Below are 20,694 nucleotides of genomic sequence, written 5' to 3'. Positions count from 1 at the left end.
CGTTTACTTAAAGTAGAAGGAACAGCAACATAATTTAAGGAAACATTGTGATATCTTGATCGTTTTGCTCGAGATTTCCTGTGTTTCTTAAGCAACAATATTAGCATGGACGTCACCGGGTACGATGGCGCGACTTACCGCCGGAAAAAGAGTAAATCTGTTGGCGCATGGATTACGATTAATTTGATGTGCCAGCACAACGGCGTAAGTACAGGTAATTAGTGCGGCTTTCGCCGTAGAACTTTACGCCGCGTTTTGCGCTCCCCCCGGTACGCCCGACCTTCTCAGCTACTAAATTTCCCTCCATTTTCGGCTTAATTTATATTGCTCGCTAACCGCTCGGTCGTCGAGAAAAATGCTCGCTGAATACGCATGGCAATAAAGCGAACTGCGGGAGGAGAGGGAAAAAAAACGGCAGCAGGAACAGGAAGAAGGTCGACGGTACAGATTCGAGGGAAATAAATGGGAGCTCGTGTGCGCACGCGGAAAATTTCATAATAAAAGGACACCGAGTGTCGTCGAGTGTGCCGCTGTTTTCGAATGAAATTTTCATATCTTATTAGAACGGTAAATTTGATCCATTTACAAGTACAGCTACTTACTATATCATTTTAGTTACTTAATATAGTAACTCCTTTCATTTTAGCTTCTGTACTAATTATCAGAAACGTCGAGTACAATTGGATGCACTGATTTTTCGTCTATCATTGTTTAGGCGACAGTCGTAACTAGCAAAAAGACATAACATGCAGTTCCGTAGCATTTCAACGAGAGTTTCAACTCTTTAGAATCATAATTCACAAAATTGAAAGTAACTTATAACAATTTATTGCTCAACATTTATTTACTCAAAAATACAATATTCGGAGCCAGAGAAGAAATACCGATTTCAATTAATTGTTAGAAGTGAAACAATTGACGGGGTAATCATCTGAACATAGCGGTACTATGTAATTAAATGAATGAAGTTGAATTTGGAATTGTTTCATGCTAAAATGAAAACAATGCCAAACAAACGCTGCAGTACATGTTTTAGTTATGACTACAAACAATGTCGAAGGGAAGTGTATAAAATTATAAAAAGACTGTAAACAGTATGACTTAAATAAACAGAATACGAAATATATTAATCACGTATAGACACTTTTGTTCGATCCTTTTTTCCGCCGAATAAAAGATCTTTTCGTGTACGGAGAGTAATTTTTCTGACGGACGCTTAGTTTATTCGATCGAGCACTTTCTACTAGAGACACCGTCGCAGATTGCAAAGTTGTTTTTGCAGCGTCTCTCGTGAAGCCGGAGCGGGTCGGGCGAGTAGCGTGTTCAACGACGGCGCGGCTCCGTTTTAATTCACAAAACAGAGAGCCGCAGACTGAAAATTAGTCCAGTTAATCCCTGGAAACGTAACTCTTCAATATTTCACACGCATTAGAGCGGCTGCAGCGATATTTTCAAGACTATCCCTCGCCTGGGTTAGCATCTTTTCAAACGAGGCCAGCTTTTTTCGAGGTTTATCTAAATCAGCAAAGAGGCGAATGCGGTAAATTCGTTGGTGGTAGAAGCCAGTGCTCCGTTGCTGATTAAAAAAAAGAACGAGAGGGGGGGGGGGAGAGAGAAAGAAAGAAAGAAACAAGAAAACAGTACACGGAGAAAAAGAAAAGAGACACGGGGTGAGGAAAGGGTGCGATGATTAAAAGGAAACTGGTTCTAGGAGAGCGGTCGGTTCAAATCGTTGGGAACAGATATTTTACGCGGCAGCGATGAGAGGAAGAGGGTGATGTTCGCGTTAATGCGCGCATGGAAAGTTTTTTAGCGCGCGAAGTGGTTTTCTTTCGCATCCCGATGTAAATTAACATCGGACCTGCTTTTGACGTCCACCACTCGTCGCGTTCTTTTTCCCACCTGCTTCACGCGCCCGGCCGACGGCGAATCAGGATAACGAGGTTTCCGCCTGTGAGCCTCGTTTTCATTCGCTAAGTACTCGACGCCGGCTCGTTACCCGGATGATACAAGATAATAAATAATTAACAAACCCATACGGCGACGGTGTTCGTTATCCCCTCGAAATTACAAGCGAGTCACGAGAAGAAAAAAAAAAACAATCGCGACGCGAGAATCGCCGACCACGAATATTTCGGACACGCGCGCGAATAAGCGATTCGTTGGCTAATAATTTCCCGTTATTAAGCCGGCGACATTCAATTAGATCTCCTCGTAATATTCATAGCAGCGCGTTGCTGCTCGACTGCGCGGCGCGGTACGCGCGAACCTTTTATTTCCGCGGGGCCGAAATCGGTTTGATCACGAGACTCGTTAAAACAAATCAATTTCGCTGCGTTATTGTGGCTCTCAAATGAATAAGCAGCCGTGATTAATTTGGCGGCCGGGATCAATGGAACACACGGACGAGGATTTATTTAAATTTTACAATCCCGACGAGTCGGAAGTTTTTTTTTTCGAGCGAGTATAATTGTTTAATAAGGGACGTCACGGTGAAGTTTCTTTGGTAAATAAAATATCACGACAATTCCCACGCTTTTTGAGAGCGCGTTTGAACAACCGTATTAATCAAAAATATGTAGTCTTTTGCTCGGCATACGGTTTCAATCAGTATATTCATGCACAGTAATTAATGCTAAAGTATTCGTGTGCAATGTAATCGTAAAATTACCAGAAAAATAGTAACATGTTTATATCCTTTGTGGAAACTCGAATATTTCGCCCTTTGTACCACGAGTTATGTCATTCTTTTTCGCTGCTACTTTCTCCTAGGTGAATATATTCTATATATAAACATTCTTTACAATAACTAAATTTTCATACTTCTGTAGCGATATTACACGAAATGCTATTAAAAAGAGAATCTTATCGTGGTTTCCTTATAATAGTATCTTAACGAATATTATACTCTGAAGCATCTCCAGTATATAAAGGTTTAAATTTCTCCCATATCCATTTTCCTCGCAATCACCGCGTTACGCAGACTAAACTATAAAACATAAACTAGGCGAACTTTCTCAGAAACTTCCTACAGTAACGTACCTAACAAAATTACAAATACCATTCAAAAAGTCGCGGAATCATCTACAGAAGTCCTAATACTCACGAATGAAATTTTCAACCCATTCTTACTTCCACGTTTCAAAATAAGACACCGAAATTCATGTCATACATCAAAGACGAAGAAAAATACAGAGGTATTAACAAATTCCTCGCATTTCTTGGTGAACATCGCATCGCGGATCGCGTTTCCTTGCGAGCTACAGTCCCATCGAGTCTGCGTTTAACAATGATCTTGTTTTCCCCGAGCCTACCAGCCAGCAGCGCCGTGTAAACAGGCTCCCCACCGGACGACTGTGGTAAATATCCTAAATCACGGAACTTTCCCTTGTGTCTCTCGTTCCGTCCGTCCGCGACTACTTGCGTCTTCACCCCGTAGCGTCGCGTCGACGTTTTATTCGCCTCTCGTCCCGGTAGCCTCGCGAGAGGAGTCGGCTGATAATAAACTCGAAACAATACGACAAGCGGCGTGCCGTGCGCGACACGAACATGCTTTCAGCTTTAAAGGCGCGATACCCGGCGAGTCGCCACTCGGCCGCGCCGCGAGGAGAACTATTTCATAACTGGGTCGACCAAGTAGGTGGACCATGGGCGCAGCCCAGCATGCCGGATAAAAGGGTGCGCGTTGCCAGGGAGGAAAAAAGAAGAGAGAGGAGAGAGGGACAGACCATGCGGAACGGCTCGCCGGTTTTCTCTTTGCGTCCTTTCATGACGCCCCGGGATGGAGATTGCACTTCGAATATACGTTAACAATTCCTGCTTCGCCCTATTAAAACTGTACGTTTCGATTTCCCACCTGGAAAACACCCGCGCGAATGTTTTCGACGAATTTTTCTGCTATTCGGGATATTCGGTTCCACGGCCGAAATCTGTTTCTGTTCCACAGCGCTCCAATCTGTTCGTTCAACGGGCGACTCGTTTCGTTGAGGGTGATTTTCTGTGGTCCTTCATTGCCAAATGTTTCGTGGGATCGTCTGGTAATCTGGATTGTTAAGCTATCGACAGAATGACTGTTTCAACGAAAGCCTTTGGAGAATATTCTTTAGTATCGGGTGAAGATTGTAGGAGCGACTTTGGGATTTCGTGTTTAAACTGATGCGAAAAGGAAGTTGGTGAATGGTAGGTCACTCGGGTGTTTGTAAACAATTGTTACGTAGGCGTAAATAGATAGGATATTTATTTAGAAGAGAGATTCGTGATTTAGAGCTAATAGAAGCATACGAAAGCAAACGTGGACCGATGGGAACGTCGAGCTTCGACCCGGTCAATGAACATTTCCATTTCAAATTCGAGTAACGCGGTCGTTCGTGGGAGAGCGACATATGGAGTCGTTCTGAGATACGAATTATCTGACCCTAATTGACATTCAGCCACGGTTCACGGTGAAATGGGCGCGTTTATGCGCGCGACGGCTGCCGAACTTCGTTCGGTTGCTCTTTAACGCGAATTCGCCTTGGCGATACAATGCTGTATAAATCGCGATGGAAATGTGGGGATGGGAAGACCGGCTGCGGAACAGATGCTCCCTTGTGGCTTCAGAAACAATGAGAATGCCCGACAAAAGCGGCAACAAACTCAACAACTCACGGCGTCATGATGTCGCCCGTGTCCGACAGATGAGGAATACCGATAAAAGCCGATTTGCCGGGGGACGGTCGGTGGACGGCTTTCACGGCGCGTCAACAAAAGCCTTGGCCACCTTTCTCCGCTTACGTTCCACGGGAAAAGAGAGATTCTTGATAACCGCCGTTTTTAACCTTCCGCCGACGATATGAGCCATTAAAGGCCTGTCGAAAATCTCATTTCTCTATCGCTTCGCAACGATTTTGAATCTTCGCTGCAAAATGATACGAAGATTTAGCTAAAGTGTCATTTATATATTAAACTACAGACTGCGATAAGTATCTTCGAATTCTTTCAGATTTTTACAAAACTTGACCAATGAAAAATTAAGATTGACTGGGAAGGTCCATACTGCCGGTTGCGTTGATAAAAAACAATCTAGCCGGCGGAGGGTCGAATTTATTAATAATGTATACTAAATTCTCCTAATTGTACGATACTTCTCTTCGTTTCTTTCGAATGAAACATTTTCAATGGGAGGTTTTCATTTAGCCGGAGGAAAGAATGACAGAGGAATAAGCTTTCTATCTGTAGTTTGTTAGAGGACATTAATACTCTGGTTCAGAGGTACTACACGCGGAGCGGAGTCGAATCGGGAACGTGATTTCGAAAAAGCACGACACGCCGAACCGTTTGTATAGGAAAATAAAAGTTTCATCCGGCAGCGAGCACCGCGCCATCCATGTAAACGACCCTCCTTCGATTTCGGTTGCTCGTCGCATACGCGAGGGACCTCGGCGGCGTCAGCCCCGTAAATTTAAAAACTTCTGCCGGGCGTCCCGCCATAGTTACATTCCTCTATTCTTTAATAACACGGCCCCGGCGTATTACAAAAGTAGCAGGAACTTGTTCAAGCGCCTCCGCGGAAATCATGATCGTCCTTTCGATCTACGGGACGTGGATTACGGCACCTGTGCCGCTTAGGGGCACGAGGCTGCCGTTGCACTTTGTCGCAGTTTGTGGATAATGAAAATTACCCTCAGATATTCCGCAGTAAAAACTACTGATATTATTGGAATATACGATTATTCGACGTGACCCAAGCAAAGGAGAGAAGTTGGCGGTAAAAGAAATTGTAAGCGAAAGAAAGAGATTCGGTCCATTCGCGGGGAACGTTACGAGATCGCGATGTCGCAGGGCTTGAACCAATTTCCTTTAAGGCTGGAAAACATGAGCTGCATTAGGTAAATCCTCGTTTTCGCTTTACAATTATTTCGGCAGTATTTTACTATACGCCAAGGTCACGGTATGAAATATGAGAGACAACGTAATATGATAAGATCAGTGTATACTACCTTCTTTCGCCTGCACGAACCCGTGGACCTCGCAGTAGCTTCCGGTGGAGCCAGCGGCGCCGGGCGTATCCAAAGTAAATAAAGTATTCGCCGAGGAAGTGACGCCGTCTTCCGGTGTTTGCAACAGACTGGTGCCCTGCGACAGCGTCCGCTGCTGATGATGCGTGTGATGGTGGATGTGGTGTTGTTGCTGTTGTTGATGCTGCAGCTGCTGTTGTTGTTGCTGTTGCTGCTGTTGGGCCGCGAGGATCTCCTCGTGCCGGCATTTCGAGCAACGGCGCATCTCCGAGCGAACACGCAGCAGCCAGACCATCCCGAACAGTGCCATAGCAATCTCGAGTCCCGGTGACCTCGATGGTTGCTTCATGCTCGCTGAATCAAGGTCATCGAGGCTCCAGGAGCCGACGCGATACATATCACTGAGATCTCTTCGTACAATGAATCCCTTTGTTTTTTTAAATGACACGTCTTTTTTATTGCTTTCTTAAACGAATATCGTCCATTTAATACGCGCTGCTTGCTTCTATCTTCGCTGATGGCTAGTATAAATTCGGATTGTTGCTTTCGAACATCGGTTTCCGTTACTTCGAGTTACAAAGGAATCGCGTAGTCTTTTTAATTATATAGTTATCGTTATTCCCTTACTCCGTTCGCCACGCTTCTCGTCTTTCGGCTACTTTGTTCCCTTGGTTATCGTTTCACGCGTTCGTTCTGTAGCTTCGCGGATCTCCACTTCTCATTCTCATTATTTCGATACTTCCCGTGTTATCTTCTCTAGTTTACACGAACCACTGAAATCCCCCTTCCCTCAACGGCCATTCCGCGCGCAAGCGGTACAGCCTTCAAAGAATTGTTCGAACGGATCGCTTAAATCGAATTTCGTAACTCGCGGCGGCTCGGCCCTTATCAAGATTTCTCCTGCGTCTAATGGAACCTATCTTCCATAAATTCTGCGTCACTTCGCCACCGTTCCTCTCTCGGATCCCCGAAGTATCGAAGTAATCCTACTTCGCCTCCATTCCAGCTCGCCAGTCGAACCGGGTGCTCTCACGTGCGCCACGTCCCATCGATTTCGGCTCCCTAGCTCCTCCTCGCCCCGCGCGGCGTCGTCATCCTTGCCCCGCAAATTTGTCCAGACGGAGGATCCACCGCGCCGAGCCCTCCGCTTCGTTTCCACATTTTTCACTGACAACGGGTCCGAGGAAAATTCATCAGGATTAGGGTACCCGATGCTCCGCTCGAAGCGCGCCGCGATCGGATCGCTATCGGCCGGGAAACGAATCACTGGGTCACTCACAGCGTTGACTGACACCGACGAAGAGAGATTTATCGAAACCACCGGGAAGCTTCCGTGGGCCCGACTATCGATCATCGGACCATAAAAGGGTCCTACGCTGAAGGCACGATTGTTTCTTATCGACGCTTACCGTCCCCTCGAACGAACGGGAAGCATGTGCTTGACCCGGCAGGTAGGACAAATAGCACCGGCTCTCCTGGTAATTCCTCCTTTTAACTTGCCACCGTTGAAGGGAATGGGCTCGTCGCGTCTATGGCAGTGTGTCGGTCAGCGGACGCTAACGGCTAATGAAATCTCGGCCGCGTTTAGGAAACTTCGGGTCGCCGGGGTAAGGGGGGGAGAGAGAGAGAGCATGTCCGCGGGAAACGATTACGGCTAATGAAGCCAGCTCATGGACACTTGGGGGTTACACTTGGTCCCGGGAACTGCGAACGGCGAGCGGCAAACGGGTTCACTTATAAAAGTAGAAAAGACTCCGCCGAGGCACGGCGCAGCTCGTAACACTCCGGAGGAACTTTTCAGCTGGCGTGCGGTGAGGTATCGTTCCTCGGTACCCGAAGTTTCTCGTCTGACGCTGTGCCGTCGAAGTTAGAACGAGGCGGACGGGTCCGCAGCACTCCGGCACTACGGCCGTTTCAACCTCTGCGTCTGTTTTCTCTCGGCGATTCTCCGTGGCCCATCGAGCTGCGCGAGGCTGACGTCTTTCCGAAGGCAGCCTCTCGGAACGGGCAACCTCTCCCATTGAGACAGCACTTCCGGCCACCCTGTATTTCACTTGGTACGCATGAGTGGGCCACCGGGATTCCTTTCGCCGGTGGACACCGCCGATAGACCCGCGACGATAACGCGGTTTTCCACGGGCCGGCTCGAAGAGGTTTTGCCTGTCGCAACCACTGGCCGGGAACGCTCGATAAGTGAGCCGGCGGCTCCTTTTGTCCGGCCAGCCAGCTCCGATCAGCTCGACGGCTTTTTTCGGATGAATTCTATTACGAAGTTTTCGGGTCGTCCTTTTCTTATGCCGGCCTGCAAAAGTCACGGATGTCGTACAGCCTGGCCGAGATTCGGCTACCAAAAGGAAACACACTTGAACAGAGCCGACGGTTTTCCTTTTGCGCTGCGACGCGAACGCCGGCGGAGGAGGATGTCGAATTCATTCGCTCTTTTGTACGCGCGTATCGTAATCTCGCGTTTAACGCGATGTCGGGGGTTTGGGTTGAATCGAGGGAACAGGGGTAGTGTTTCGTCGATGATAATTGCTTTAATTTAGAGAGCATGGTACCCGATGATCGAATTTCAAGTAAGTTGCTTGGCTTTAATAAAGTGAGAGGTTTATAACGAAAGGATTGTCTGATTCTAGATCTGATGTTACGACGAATCTCAATTTTCCAGGATATTTTAGGAATGTTAGCAAATCAGTGCAACGTCTTCTTTGTTATACCATTAATATTTTACAAACATATTCTAGGTTTTAATTTTCGTCGTCTCATCCCGTGAGACATTTCAGACCCGCGATATCGTTTATCGTTTTCAATTTCGCTATCGATACTGGAACAAAGTAAGAAGTAACCAACAATTCTGTGACGTACCTTTGCTCTTCGAATTGTATTGAAAACCCGCCGAGGAAAACTAGCGAACGTATTTCGTTTCAACATTAACCGTCCGTGGTATGAAATTCTGCGATGAAAATGTGGCGTTATGAAATTTGATTACATTAGCCCCGCGTTTTACGCGAGCGCGGAGTCTGAAATTCGAAGCAGCGCGGTAACAGAATTTCACGCGGATCGACTTTGGCGAAGAGCATCCGCGAGACGGCAGGGGTTGGGGACTGCGCGAGAAGGGTTGGCGAAGGGCGTAGTGGAAAACACTTGTACGTTCTTCGAGTACTGACTGCTGGCACTCCTCACCGCTGCGAGGGACAAGATGCTGGTATCTGTCACGTACATGTAACAATTAAAACTCGAATCGTCCCCATGGAGGGTTGCTTGTTAACGACGATTCGTGGATCGCGGATATTATTGGGTTGCGACATAAATATACTAGGATATATTCAATATCTGTTTTGCATTATTAACCCTTTGCACTCCGAATTTCTTTTGCATTTTTTCCCCGATAACACTGTATTATTACGAGATTTTATTTGAAATGCATTTTAAAAAATAGTTTGCAGAGAACAGTGTAAACGATTCTTACTGGTAATATTGAAAATAACATAATAATATAATTTAGTTTAAAAATATCTCGACAATGAGTCACATCTGTGAATAAAGCTGATGTCGAGTCACAAAAATGTTTAATAGCGTAAATAATTAGATAATAGTGTTAAGTAAAATTCTGACAATCAATAATTGTTTCTATTTACGTTTGCTACGAAAGGGTAGGCAACATATAAAACTCTCAAGGTTCTCGTGGCTGTCAACGTGTTAATTCCTTGCAAGCGAACTAACATTGTTGAATTTAAACCGATCAAATGTGACTTCTTCGTCGCAGTTACGCGTATTTTCACTAACTCACGATTGAATCGTACCTTAGAATTCGGATATGTTCATACTTGCGTCCATACGAATTTACGTTACTACATACTATTCCTATGTCAACGCGAGTCGATCTATTCGCGTCGTTGACGTTGCATCCTGATTTATTTCAGGGATTATTCTACTGATCAACGCCTGTCGCGCTAGAATATTTCACGAATTTTGATTAATTCCTTGCTTTATGATACCGAGTCTGATCCGTCGTTTTCAGTATTTATTTGCATCAGTTCGAAGTGGGATCACATTTCTTTTCCGTGAATGCGTTACCTAGAAAAGGTAAGCTTGAATAATGATTATAAAGTTCTGTCTAAACAATACATCTACGCCTGCACCAGAATTCGCGAGAACGAAGAATAATGAGTGTGAACCAAGAAACCCTTTCATTTCAGTAACGCGATTTCCTTTTTAATTTCACAGCTCATCCGAAACGCACTAAAAACCATTTCGGTTTGATAACTTGATATCGGCGTTGCTGCGGGACCATAGAGATGCAGTTTTTCAATTCTTGCTTGGCTCTACGCGAGAGCGAAAAAAATCGATCATAGACCATTCTAGTGGCATTCTTCGGTACGAGATCAATCAAAAGAAACAATTGATCCGGTAACGGGTGAGAGAAGTAAGGGCCGGGGTAGTGAACGATATAACGATCAGGTGAAATTCATCGATCGCCATATACTTTGCGAGCGTTTAATCTGTTCGCGGCTGGCTTTGTCCGTTCGTTGCCTGCGTCAAAAGCATCGCGAGCGGATAAATAAACTGCGAACGAATGAGATAATAACGCCGGCAGAAATAATGCAGCTGCCTGTACGCGTCACAGCGGTGCAGTAAATCACGTCGATGGGAACCGGGAAAATAATGCATCGGGGCCGTGAACGGTCGTTAGGGACCGAGGAATCATACGCCGTGCCATCGGCGCTGCGAACGATTCGATTGAAACGATCGGCGATCCGCACTGTCGAAAAATAGTTTCTCGTTCTGGCTCGCACCGCACCTTTCGCTCGCGTTAATTAATCGAAGAAGGATTATTTTTTCTATGGAACTGTGTCATTGTGACGAGTTTAACAATTTCATTCGCAGATTTTTGCGACGTAACATGTAAACGTTCGAATTTCAGGATTTAAATGTATTTATTGAAGAAGGAATATTTTTTCTATAGAACTTGCCATTGTGACGAGTTTAACAATTTCATATGCAGGTTTTTGTGATGTAACAGGTAAACATACGAATTTCATGATTTAGATGAATTTGAGAATTTGGAAATATACTGTTGATTTCGGGATGGTCTACCGCAACGGTAATTTTGGATTCTATCGCAATGATTTTTATAATATAGGAAATTATTTGAAATGATAGAGGTATGTTTGAAATTGAATCAGTACACAAATTTGTATATAAAAAATTTGGTTTTGTAATTATCGCGACGCGTCATTTTGTTGCTTATTGAGCGACTCCAGTTTTCGGTAGTTGTTTGAAGTATAATGAGCTGAAATATCAAAGGCGTCCATGGCAAGTCTATACCAGATCTCACGCTTTATTCTTCTCATCATAATCATATTGCTCTTCCAATATACCATGAAAAAATAGGAGTGCCTGCGCAGCTTTTGTAGAAGCAAAAAGGAGTCAACGAATAACCGGTGAGGGAGACGTCTCTTGTGAAAGGATTATTATGCTACGTATCCACACGAGAGTCATTTTCGGGAGAAGCTTCCACGTTTTTGTCTTGCGAACTTGACTCTCGAGAGCAGCAGCGAGGAAAGTAAGCTGTCGGAGACTTGGTCTCAGGGCCGTGTGCAGTAGAGTGTATTCTACTCTTGAATCAAGTCTCGAGAGTGAAACTTTCGAGACGACATGTAATGCTAGTTACCGTATTTTATCTCATAGAATCAGTATTTTCAGACGGTGGATCTACATTACGTTCCGCTGAACAACGTAACTACTGCCGGTCTTCGTACTGTCGCTTTAAAACTGAAATACACGTTCCCGCGGCCGACCCTTTACAAATAGTAATTATATTACCTATTAAAAAAATATCATTCATATTCTTGCCTAGCCATTTTCCTACCATTTTGTGTAACTTCAAAGTTCCAGCTTTATCTTAAGAAATTATTCACCGGGCCATAAATAACGAAGATATTCAACTGCTCCTATTCAAATGCTCCGTCATAAATATTTGAAACCTTTAAAATACCCCAGAGAAACATATATAATTCATATTCATCCCCTTTCACCTTTGATATCTAAAATTGAAAACTAAATAATTTAACTATCGCAATACCGACGCGTAATTATGAAGTCGATACACAATTCACGTCCTCCTAAACAGAATTCTCAAAAATTCAACGAATTCTCCTTAACGAAGGATTCTAAAGAGTTCGCCCGGTGTAATCGCGTTACACCTCCGGAATTTATTCTGATTCGGCGCGGGCAACGAAGCATCCGACGCTTGGTCCGTGACGCATGGAAATACATGATATTCTCACGTTCGTCCGTCCATTCGTCCGTCGAGCCGATCGCTCGGCCCGGCCGGTCCCGCGAGAAATTTATTCCGTGCGCGTTATTTAAAAACGCGACCCAACGACACGTAACCGTGCAGTCCCAGCACGTGTCGTTCGTATATATACATATTTGTATATATGTAAAAAGAGAAAAACACGCGCGTACCGACACACACACACGCGTAACAAACGATATTAAAATATTATCGCGGACCCGCGTCCGTGCCACCGTATATTTCGCGGGGGCGAGGGTTGAGGGATAGCGGCGAGCGCGACACCGACAAAAATATGGAGCATCAAAATGAATCGATATCCCGGAAAAAATATGCGACCGCGTGTTGGACGTTCGCGAGCCGATACAGAGATCTTCAGTTTTATTTTCATCGCGATAGCCGACGCTGCACGCCGAGAGATCGAACCGGCTCGAATTATGAAACAAACAGGGAAATCGGCTTCGGGGCGGGGGGTCGCGGAACAATTTCCGTCGGGCGTACGAGGCACGGGCGTATCCACGGGGAAAATTTCTCCGAGCGTGACAAATGAAAATATTCAACGGAACAGAATGCGCACGCGAGAACGAACCCAGGTGACCGGGAATTTCGGTGAAGGGATGCGGCAGGATCGGCGCCCGCCGAAAAACAAAGCGGAGCGGCTCCGCGACCACTAAACTCGACGTTCCATTTCCGATTTTTATTTATCCCGACATACGCACATTGAATGCCGGCAATTAATAGTCTGCCGATGTTATCGACACGTAACACGACGTGACGATCAGCACGGAAACGGACCCGGCGAACACTCGATTGCCAATCCCGACGAAACGCGTCGGATGTTTTCGTTTTCGGTGCCATCTTCGATCGCGTTTCGACGTTGTCGCTTTAATCTGTGACTAACCGAGATTATTTATGTTTCATTAGTCAAGTAGTTGTCTTGTGATGTGGTGATGAGTTGCAATAATGGACGATGTTGAGTTTGATATTAATAAATATAGAAACATTGAGAATTTTTCAGCTGTTACCAATTGGTATTAATAGTACGAAATTAGAATTCACTTTTATTAAGCTTTTAGCTAAGACGGGACTAGCGAAGCTATTTTAGATAGAATTTTCCACTGTGCAATTAAATTAGACTATAATGTACACAACTATCGACGACAGAGATAGAATTATTGTTGACAGATGTGCCAAGCACAAAAGTTCAATTTGCTCAGAGAACACAATCCGTCCAAAGTTTCGCTACCCACAGCCAACGATGACTTCGCACCGGGCGACCGGGGAACATCTCCCAAAATTCCCGTCGCTCCGAAGATGAACACTGACCATGTTTTCGCGCGTGCGTCTGACAATACCGTGACATAAATTCAGCGGACGGGACGTTTACCAGGTGTAACACGTCCGACACGGATTTCCAGCTCTAAATTAGACGCAGTGCAGGTTACCGGGGGCAATTTGGAATCTCGTAGACACGGCGAGCGCTTGGAACCGGGGCGGCTTCCACATATTTGCGCGGCGGCGCTCATAAACGCTAGACGGACAAGTTTTAATAAACACAGTTGCGGAACTCTATCGGACGCACCTCGCAAGGGGCCACGCGTACGTGTGTATCCGTCAATAATTTAAAAACTTTCGACCACGCTCGAAGCGCGCGCCCGCGCGCCTTCGGACTCGCCTACCCTCCGCGAGGACGGAAGTTTCTTTTATTAGCCCAGAAGAAAACTACCACTCCGGGAATTACTTTCTTGAAAGGGAATTACGCCGGTAAAGGAAACAAAGGATTTTTGAGCCCATTGTGCCTATAAGTATTGTTTGAACGAGCAGCGTAACGCAGTGGGTCTTGAAGTAGTTTCAAGGAACGGGCCGGGGACCATAGCCGGCTGAACAATTCTCCTAACCAGAGAATAATATTCGCTGAACCGTTAAATTCCACTATTTTACACATTTAATCGCTAATTTTCTTCTGTTATACGCTTTCCCGGTGATATCGGGAAGCTACTAAATTTTAATGAATCTATTGTAATGCCGTTTGAATACAGGGAACCGTACGTATGATTCTTTCAAGGTGAATCGCTTCGGTTAACAGCTTTTGCCTGTAACGATCTGGAATTGAAAGAAATTAGTATCGGTTAAGAGATTACTGCGAGAACGGGGTAGCCGGTTACGTTCGAGGTAAGCGATTACCGAAGCGAAGTAAGGGGCAATCAAACACCGGGCACATTAATATTCCGGTAATGCTTTGCAATTGAATGTGAATGGAAGAAAAAGGTATTGAAGTGTTCCGGTGCTCGGCTCACTTCGATTTCCCATGCAAATATTATCAGCCGTTACCGGACCGGCGTCGGTTTAATTGGTTTTCTGTACGATCGCCGTCGGGTCCGATCGTCGGAATTAATTGGTCCAGGTTCAGGCGGAATTAGCACGGGTAAATCTCCGTCGAATAACCGCAAATGAATATCGATAGATTTGTTTACCGGATGCCGGACGCGACGAAATCCTCGTGCCCGATAATAGGGAAAGTATCATAGTCTTGTCCGCAGGCTATCGTGGCCGCGCAGATGCTTCGAAATTTCACCCTGTCAGCCGCCATTGTTTTCGCACGGCTGCGGCGAGTCGCTGTTCTACGCGCGCTCTCTTTGGCGCCCCGTCATCGAGCGTTACTTCGGCCTGGCATTGTCTGCTAACGTAATCGATTCAACGTAAATGTTTCGACGACACGAATTTAGGCATTTCGGGACTTTAGGAAATCCCATTGTCGATTAAAAATTGATACCGTAGGATTTCAGTTATTTATTTTTATTTTTCTACCGAAGAGTGAACGTTTTCCTGGAATTCCAATTGTAAACGTGATTTGACTTTTATTTATTTTATTCGTTTAATGGCGCTGAATGTTGCTTGGTATTTGAACGGTGGAGAGTGTGTTTGATTTGTGACTAGTTCGGTATTCATCTGTAATTTGTACATTTTACGTAGATGGAGAAAAACAGATGATCGAATAGACACGTCGCACATATAGATAACTGTCGGTAGCCAAGCAGTAGGTCTAGGTCACTCGTCATTGCTCGTATCGCACTGCTAGTGTATTCCGTTCACACTTCCTGTCAAATAGTACCAGCGAGGCGTGACCATGTTTAATCAACTGTACACGGATTGATCCAAGCACGAGGTGATTAGACGCCCAGGCCATCTCTATGCCTCTGGCCAGTTTCATATCGCGAACCACTGTGAGTGCATTACTGCATTTCAAATTGGATTCTCTGATTTACTAGAAGGAACGGTTCTTCTCGCGTTATCGTATTCGTCTGTTCTAACGTTTACGTAAAAAATAAAGCGACTCAGAATGGTATGTAACAAAAATTGAAATGCGATGATGACCGATGGCACACGAGTTTCATTTGATCCTAGCAAGATATTTTCTTCTTACCTTAATAAAAAGACCAGGTCTTATATTCTCGGCGGGGAATGTACGCCTAATGAAACACATTTTTTCCAGATTTCATAAAGTTGAGATTTGACAGCGAACCTGCCATTCCGTCATCAGCGCATTTCATAAGCGAGCAGAGGACTTTTGTGCATTCATATCGTACGAGTTTCATCAAACCGGAATTCAAAATAGTATCACATTTGAAAGTATTTAGGACACTCTACTTTCACTCGGATCTATTACATGTTTCAACCACTTACGCTGGAAAGATGTGTTACGCGCGTCGTGATGTTTCTATTCGAAAATTGTCAGCGACATATTGTGCGCGTCGATAGTCATTGGATTACATATTCCAGATTGCTCTAAAATCTACCACGTTTGTACAAGATTATTGATAAACAACATTCGTGTACATATCTGTGTAAAATAGGTGAAAACAAAATTCTTCGCGCGAGGTTCTATCGAGTTTCTGAATTCGTCGTCAGCGCAAGTTGTTAACAAAGTAAATAAATTTACGCTTGCATTCGGTAAACACGCGCAGTCTGGCGGTAAATTATTTGAACGATCGATTCGCGTGAGGACAGACTTCGGAGTGGCACAAATGAGCGCAGTTGATTTCTTCGTGGAGCATACGCGAGTCTACAGGCGAATATATCGAGAGAAGTAGATCACAGAGCAAAGCTTGCGAACTATCGCGATTGGCTAGTGTATGCAAACGTATACGGGTAGCATCATCCAGATAGTATCTCGATTAGGCGCGGGGCGGTAACGAACGAGAAACAATTCCCTTTGCCGTTAACTGGCCTGTTACTAATACTTTAACGAAATATACTGACTATCCTTCCAAGTGGAAGCGACGTTCATTTTATACGTTCCCCGGGATGATACGCTCCCAATTTTCACGAGTGTTGCTTCAAACTTTACCGTTCCCGCATTCCGGTTGCAATTCATTGTAACGTTAATATCTGGCCGGCGGGAAAGTTCTTACACAGCATTGTGGTTCCAGTATACAGTTTTTGTTAAGTAATTATCGTTCCCGACAACGCTTGCACCATTGTTGAATGTAACTGGACAGAATACGATTGTTACTAGTAATACAATAATATTGAATTACCATGGCAATAACCATGAAAGCAATTCAATTTATTTCCATCCGCTACTGTTAATATTGATGTGTAAAATTTCTCTGAATAGGTTTGAGAACTCGAGTCGAGTCACTACACATGTTTTAAAAGCTACGTTTTTAACTGATAAATGAAACGTCACTTCTGATGGGAAATTCTTTTTCCTTTGATAATTAATGCTAATGCTTCTCGTTTCGCTGTGTAAATAACGTTTAGTCTCCAAATATTTTACTTTCGAACGTGCTTCCGAGGTTACGCTGAAATTATTTAACCACATGAAGAAAAGTGTAATTTAATCGCGCGTAGTCTATTTCGACAGAACGAGAAAGAAAGTTGGCGCAAGTCAAATTGAAAATGAAACTTCTCAGTCCATGGGTTCGAGCGTACATTCCAGTGATACAAACGAGCAGCCTTTTTTCCTCCGGTTTTAATTCATTGTCATATTTGAGAATACTTCTCAGGAGGCTCGGCGTCAACTCTCCGGGAATTATGGCACTTCAACGTCCGCGCTCTCATCCATTCAATTATTCAAGCGCGATTCCGGCATCAAATGTTTTAAAGCGAAATAAACCGGTGGCTTTCGCAGCGTTCTGCGGTGGGCCAGCCGCAAATGAAAATTATTTAACACTACAGCTGCCGTACAGGTCGAAGCGACTGGTTTCAGTTTTCTTATTCCGCAATTATTTATATCTCACAAGCGTCAACACGTCCGTTACCGATGTCATATATTCGTAACATAATCCTGCGCTTTACACAACGGAAGTGAAATTAATAAACATTGTTATTTCATAAGACTTTTTCTCCAGCATCATTCCTCTAATACTGTATTTAAAAGATTTGTTGTACTTCAACTTCTAATATTCTATTAAGTACAGTAGTTTCACTCGAACACTACAAGTATCCCAAGAAACGTAATAGAAATGCATTGTTACAATTTTCATAAAGGTTACACGTCGATCCTATTAAACGGCCGGTAATTCCGGCGTTAAATAAACACTTAACGCTTCGAACACGGCCGCCGCGCGAACGGTAAACTTTCGTACCGAAAGAGTTGGGCCGAAGTTTGCGTAGGAGTTTCCCATCCGGCGTCGGAAATAAAAAGGGATTCTGCAAATATAAAATGGTTTCTGGCTGTGCAGCGGGACGGAAGTTAACGGAAACCGGAACGACACCGCGCGAAACGATTTTTCCCCCGGGGTCGGAGGCTCCGAAGAGAAGGGGAAAGTAATCCAGTCGAATTTCCACGATTCATTTCTGCTTTTACGCGGATACGCTCCGTAGGAGGGAAGTACACGGGCGCGATCGAAGGGAAACGGCAAACACGCCGCCGAAAAAGGGCGGGGGGAAGCGCTCTCTCATTTTTACCGGTTAAATCAATTTTCCCCGGAAAGAAACTTTCAATTGTCGCTCGTAAACTCACCGCTATTCTTCCGGAATCTCTCTGCTTCACTCATTCTCCTCCTCGCCTTGTCTCTCTTATACTCTCTTTCCTGCCCTTCCGTCCCCGCGGTTCAACGTGAAATTTCCTAGGGAGTCGCTTAGCCGTTTCTTGCCCGGAGGGGAAGTTCATTTAATTATTTCAAAACTTCATGAATACCGGGCCGGGTAAAGACGGTCTAACTTTTACCGAGGCCGGCTAAGAGGCTCGTATTCCTTGAATTAAAAGTAAAAGCACTCTCCGGCGACGTAGTGGGACGTAGAGGCGAGATACCGGGCGAACCGTGTCGCCACCCGAAACGTAAAATCTAATAGTTCCCGTTGAAAATCACCGGCACGGAACACGTATGCCCTTTCACGGCTAATTCTTCTCCAATCTCGGTGAACTTCCCCTTGGCGAGATGCCGCGTAGCGCTTTTTGACGAAATGCTGCTTGAAATTCGTAATTCCACAGGGTTTTTATAAAAATTGGTACACTTATACTTCTGGCATTGCTAAATCCGAGTAGCAAAAATATTTCAATAATTTTTTACCTTTGGGAAACTTCAATATTCCATTCGAAATCTCCGTCGAGACGGGACGTCCGAGTGCAAAGGGTTAAGTAAATTTTCGTAAAAATTGATCGTTTCTTGACAAAATTTCTGCTACTGAAACATCGAATTTAACAGTACAACGTTCGCAAGTACCACGAAAATTGAATGTTGGCCAGGTTTTCGTCGAAAAGTACCGTGCGCGGCGTCTCCGCTGGGATTCTAGGATGGCAGTAAAATATAAAAGCCACAAAGGCAGGGGACGTTGCGCAGGGGGCAATTATTTTATAGCTTCCGCGGGATGCGCCGGTCAGCCATTCAGGCATCCAGCGAGTATGCAACGTATCGCGCAGCCCGTTTCTTGTTCATTCTATTTGTTTCCTTCGCCCCCCGCCGCCCTTTCCCACCCCCGAACCCCTTTCTCTCGAAGCCTTTTCTGCGCCCGTTCTTTATACTTCGCAGAGGAGAAAGGAGGGAAAAGAGGAAGAAAAGTCAGCTACCTTTCCGGCTCGCGCAGACTTTTAAGCCTCCGCGAGCCTCGACGCACACCCGGTCGTTTCTAGCTGATAGCCGGGCACGGATGGAACGCAATAAAAGAACGACTCCCCGACGGCGGCGCTGGATGCAGCTGCATGGCGAAAAGGAATTCCTTCCGGTCGTTTTAATTCGCGTAAACGCGCGCCTCGGTTTCCTTCCCCTCCCCCCTCGCAGCCCCCCGCCGGCCCGCTCCTTTTTCACCCTTTCTTTTCCTCCGGGCCGAATCCGTCCGCGATTTGTCGGGTTTCAACCGTCCCGGTCCCGATGCAGCGCGCTTAGAAAACCGTCACGGTAACAGAGGAGTCGCGATTATATAATGGGTTCGTTTGTAGCCGTCGCGAGCGTTCCGCCGGCCCGTTATTATTATTACAAGTGCAGCCGCCCAGGCGAGAGCTCGTTGCCACGAAGCGGGACGAGGCTGACATGAATTTTATAGGAAGCGACAAAGCGACCGTGTCGAGCACGCTGTTCGTTATTTCGTTCGCGACAGCGAAGTTTAATTAACAAACTGGGCCAAAGAGCGCGACCGCCAAGACGTTACCCCGGCCGAAGTCAAACGGAAGTCGCGGACCGCCACGAGGAATCCTGCAGCTCGTGCTTGGCAAGGAGAAATATTTGCTGGTCGGTGACTTTTATTTTCGTCGTACTGGTCGTTGTACCCTTTTTTTTCTTAGGGCGACATTGGTCAGAATTGCTTCTAATTTGTTGATGCCTGTGAAGGTCGTTTAGATTTTTGGAAGCTAATCGTAAGAGGTTTAATAGAATGTTTCGGATAGTAGAGTTGAAGCAGTTAATGAGAATTTTTACCTTTCTGATCCGAGGATTTTCTATGATAGAATATTTAATTTCTTGTAGAACACGCAAATTGTAAAGCGTGTGATTTTTTGTAGAATTCAAGATGGAACGGGAAGGTAATTGGCGATGGTATTATACGGCGCAGCGTAGTTTTAATCTGATTATTGTATAGTTACGAGTAAAATGTTCAATTTGGTCGATGCGGGAGGAAGGGGAAAGCAGCTTGACGTCTCGTTAACGGAGTTTAATTCGCCAACCTTTTTGCTAATTTCTCGACATCCCCTCGTTATTTATTGAACAGAGAGCTTCGCGGACAGTTCCGGGACGTGAGGCGGACAAAGCCTGCTGGGGGATTATAGTCACGTGAAATTTCAAGTTTGTTTGTATACACGGAGAGCGTAATGAAATTTAGAAGATCCCCCGCGAGAATCTGCTTCGTTACCTCCGTTACTTCTGTAACTACGACTTTACAACTGGAACCGAAGTTCTTGCTGCAGAAGCACGAACAGTGAATTTATATCTCGGACAGGGCAATCATGATGTATACTTAGTT

The 20,694-nt window shown here is 45.1% G+C and overlaps 1 protein-coding gene across 13 annotated transcripts in view; it reads right to left on the bottom strand.

Moving 5' to 3' along the window:
* The window catches only part of dlg1 (MAGUK family member discs large 1), a 660,262-nt gene that overhangs the window by 331,965 nt on the left and 307,603 nt on the right, over positions 1-20,694 (bottom strand). For 7 of the 13 annotated variants that reach the window (XM_076367769.1, XM_076367765.1, XM_076367768.1 and 4 more), the window contains exon 1: positions 5,979-6,360. The exons of 4 other annotated variants lie outside the window; for them this stretch is intronic. In XM_076367769.1, coding sequence (XP_076223884.1) covers positions 5,979-6,345 — 367 coding nt within the window. In that variant the 5' untranslated portion in view covers positions 6,346-6,360. Of the gene's footprint in view, positions 1-5,978; positions 6,409-20,694 lie in introns of those variants that run through there. 2 more of the 13 variants (XM_031972383.2, XM_031972394.2) reach the window with 1 other exon arrangement.

This window comes from Nomia melanderi, chromosome 5 (genome assembly GCF_051020985.1).
Source record: "Nomia melanderi isolate GNS246 chromosome 5, iyNomMela1, whole genome shotgun sequence".
NCBI classification, from domain to species: Eukaryota; Metazoa; Arthropoda; class Insecta; order Hymenoptera; family Halictidae; genus Nomia; species Nomia melanderi.
This window is presented reverse-complemented; position numbering and strand designations above follow the sequence as displayed.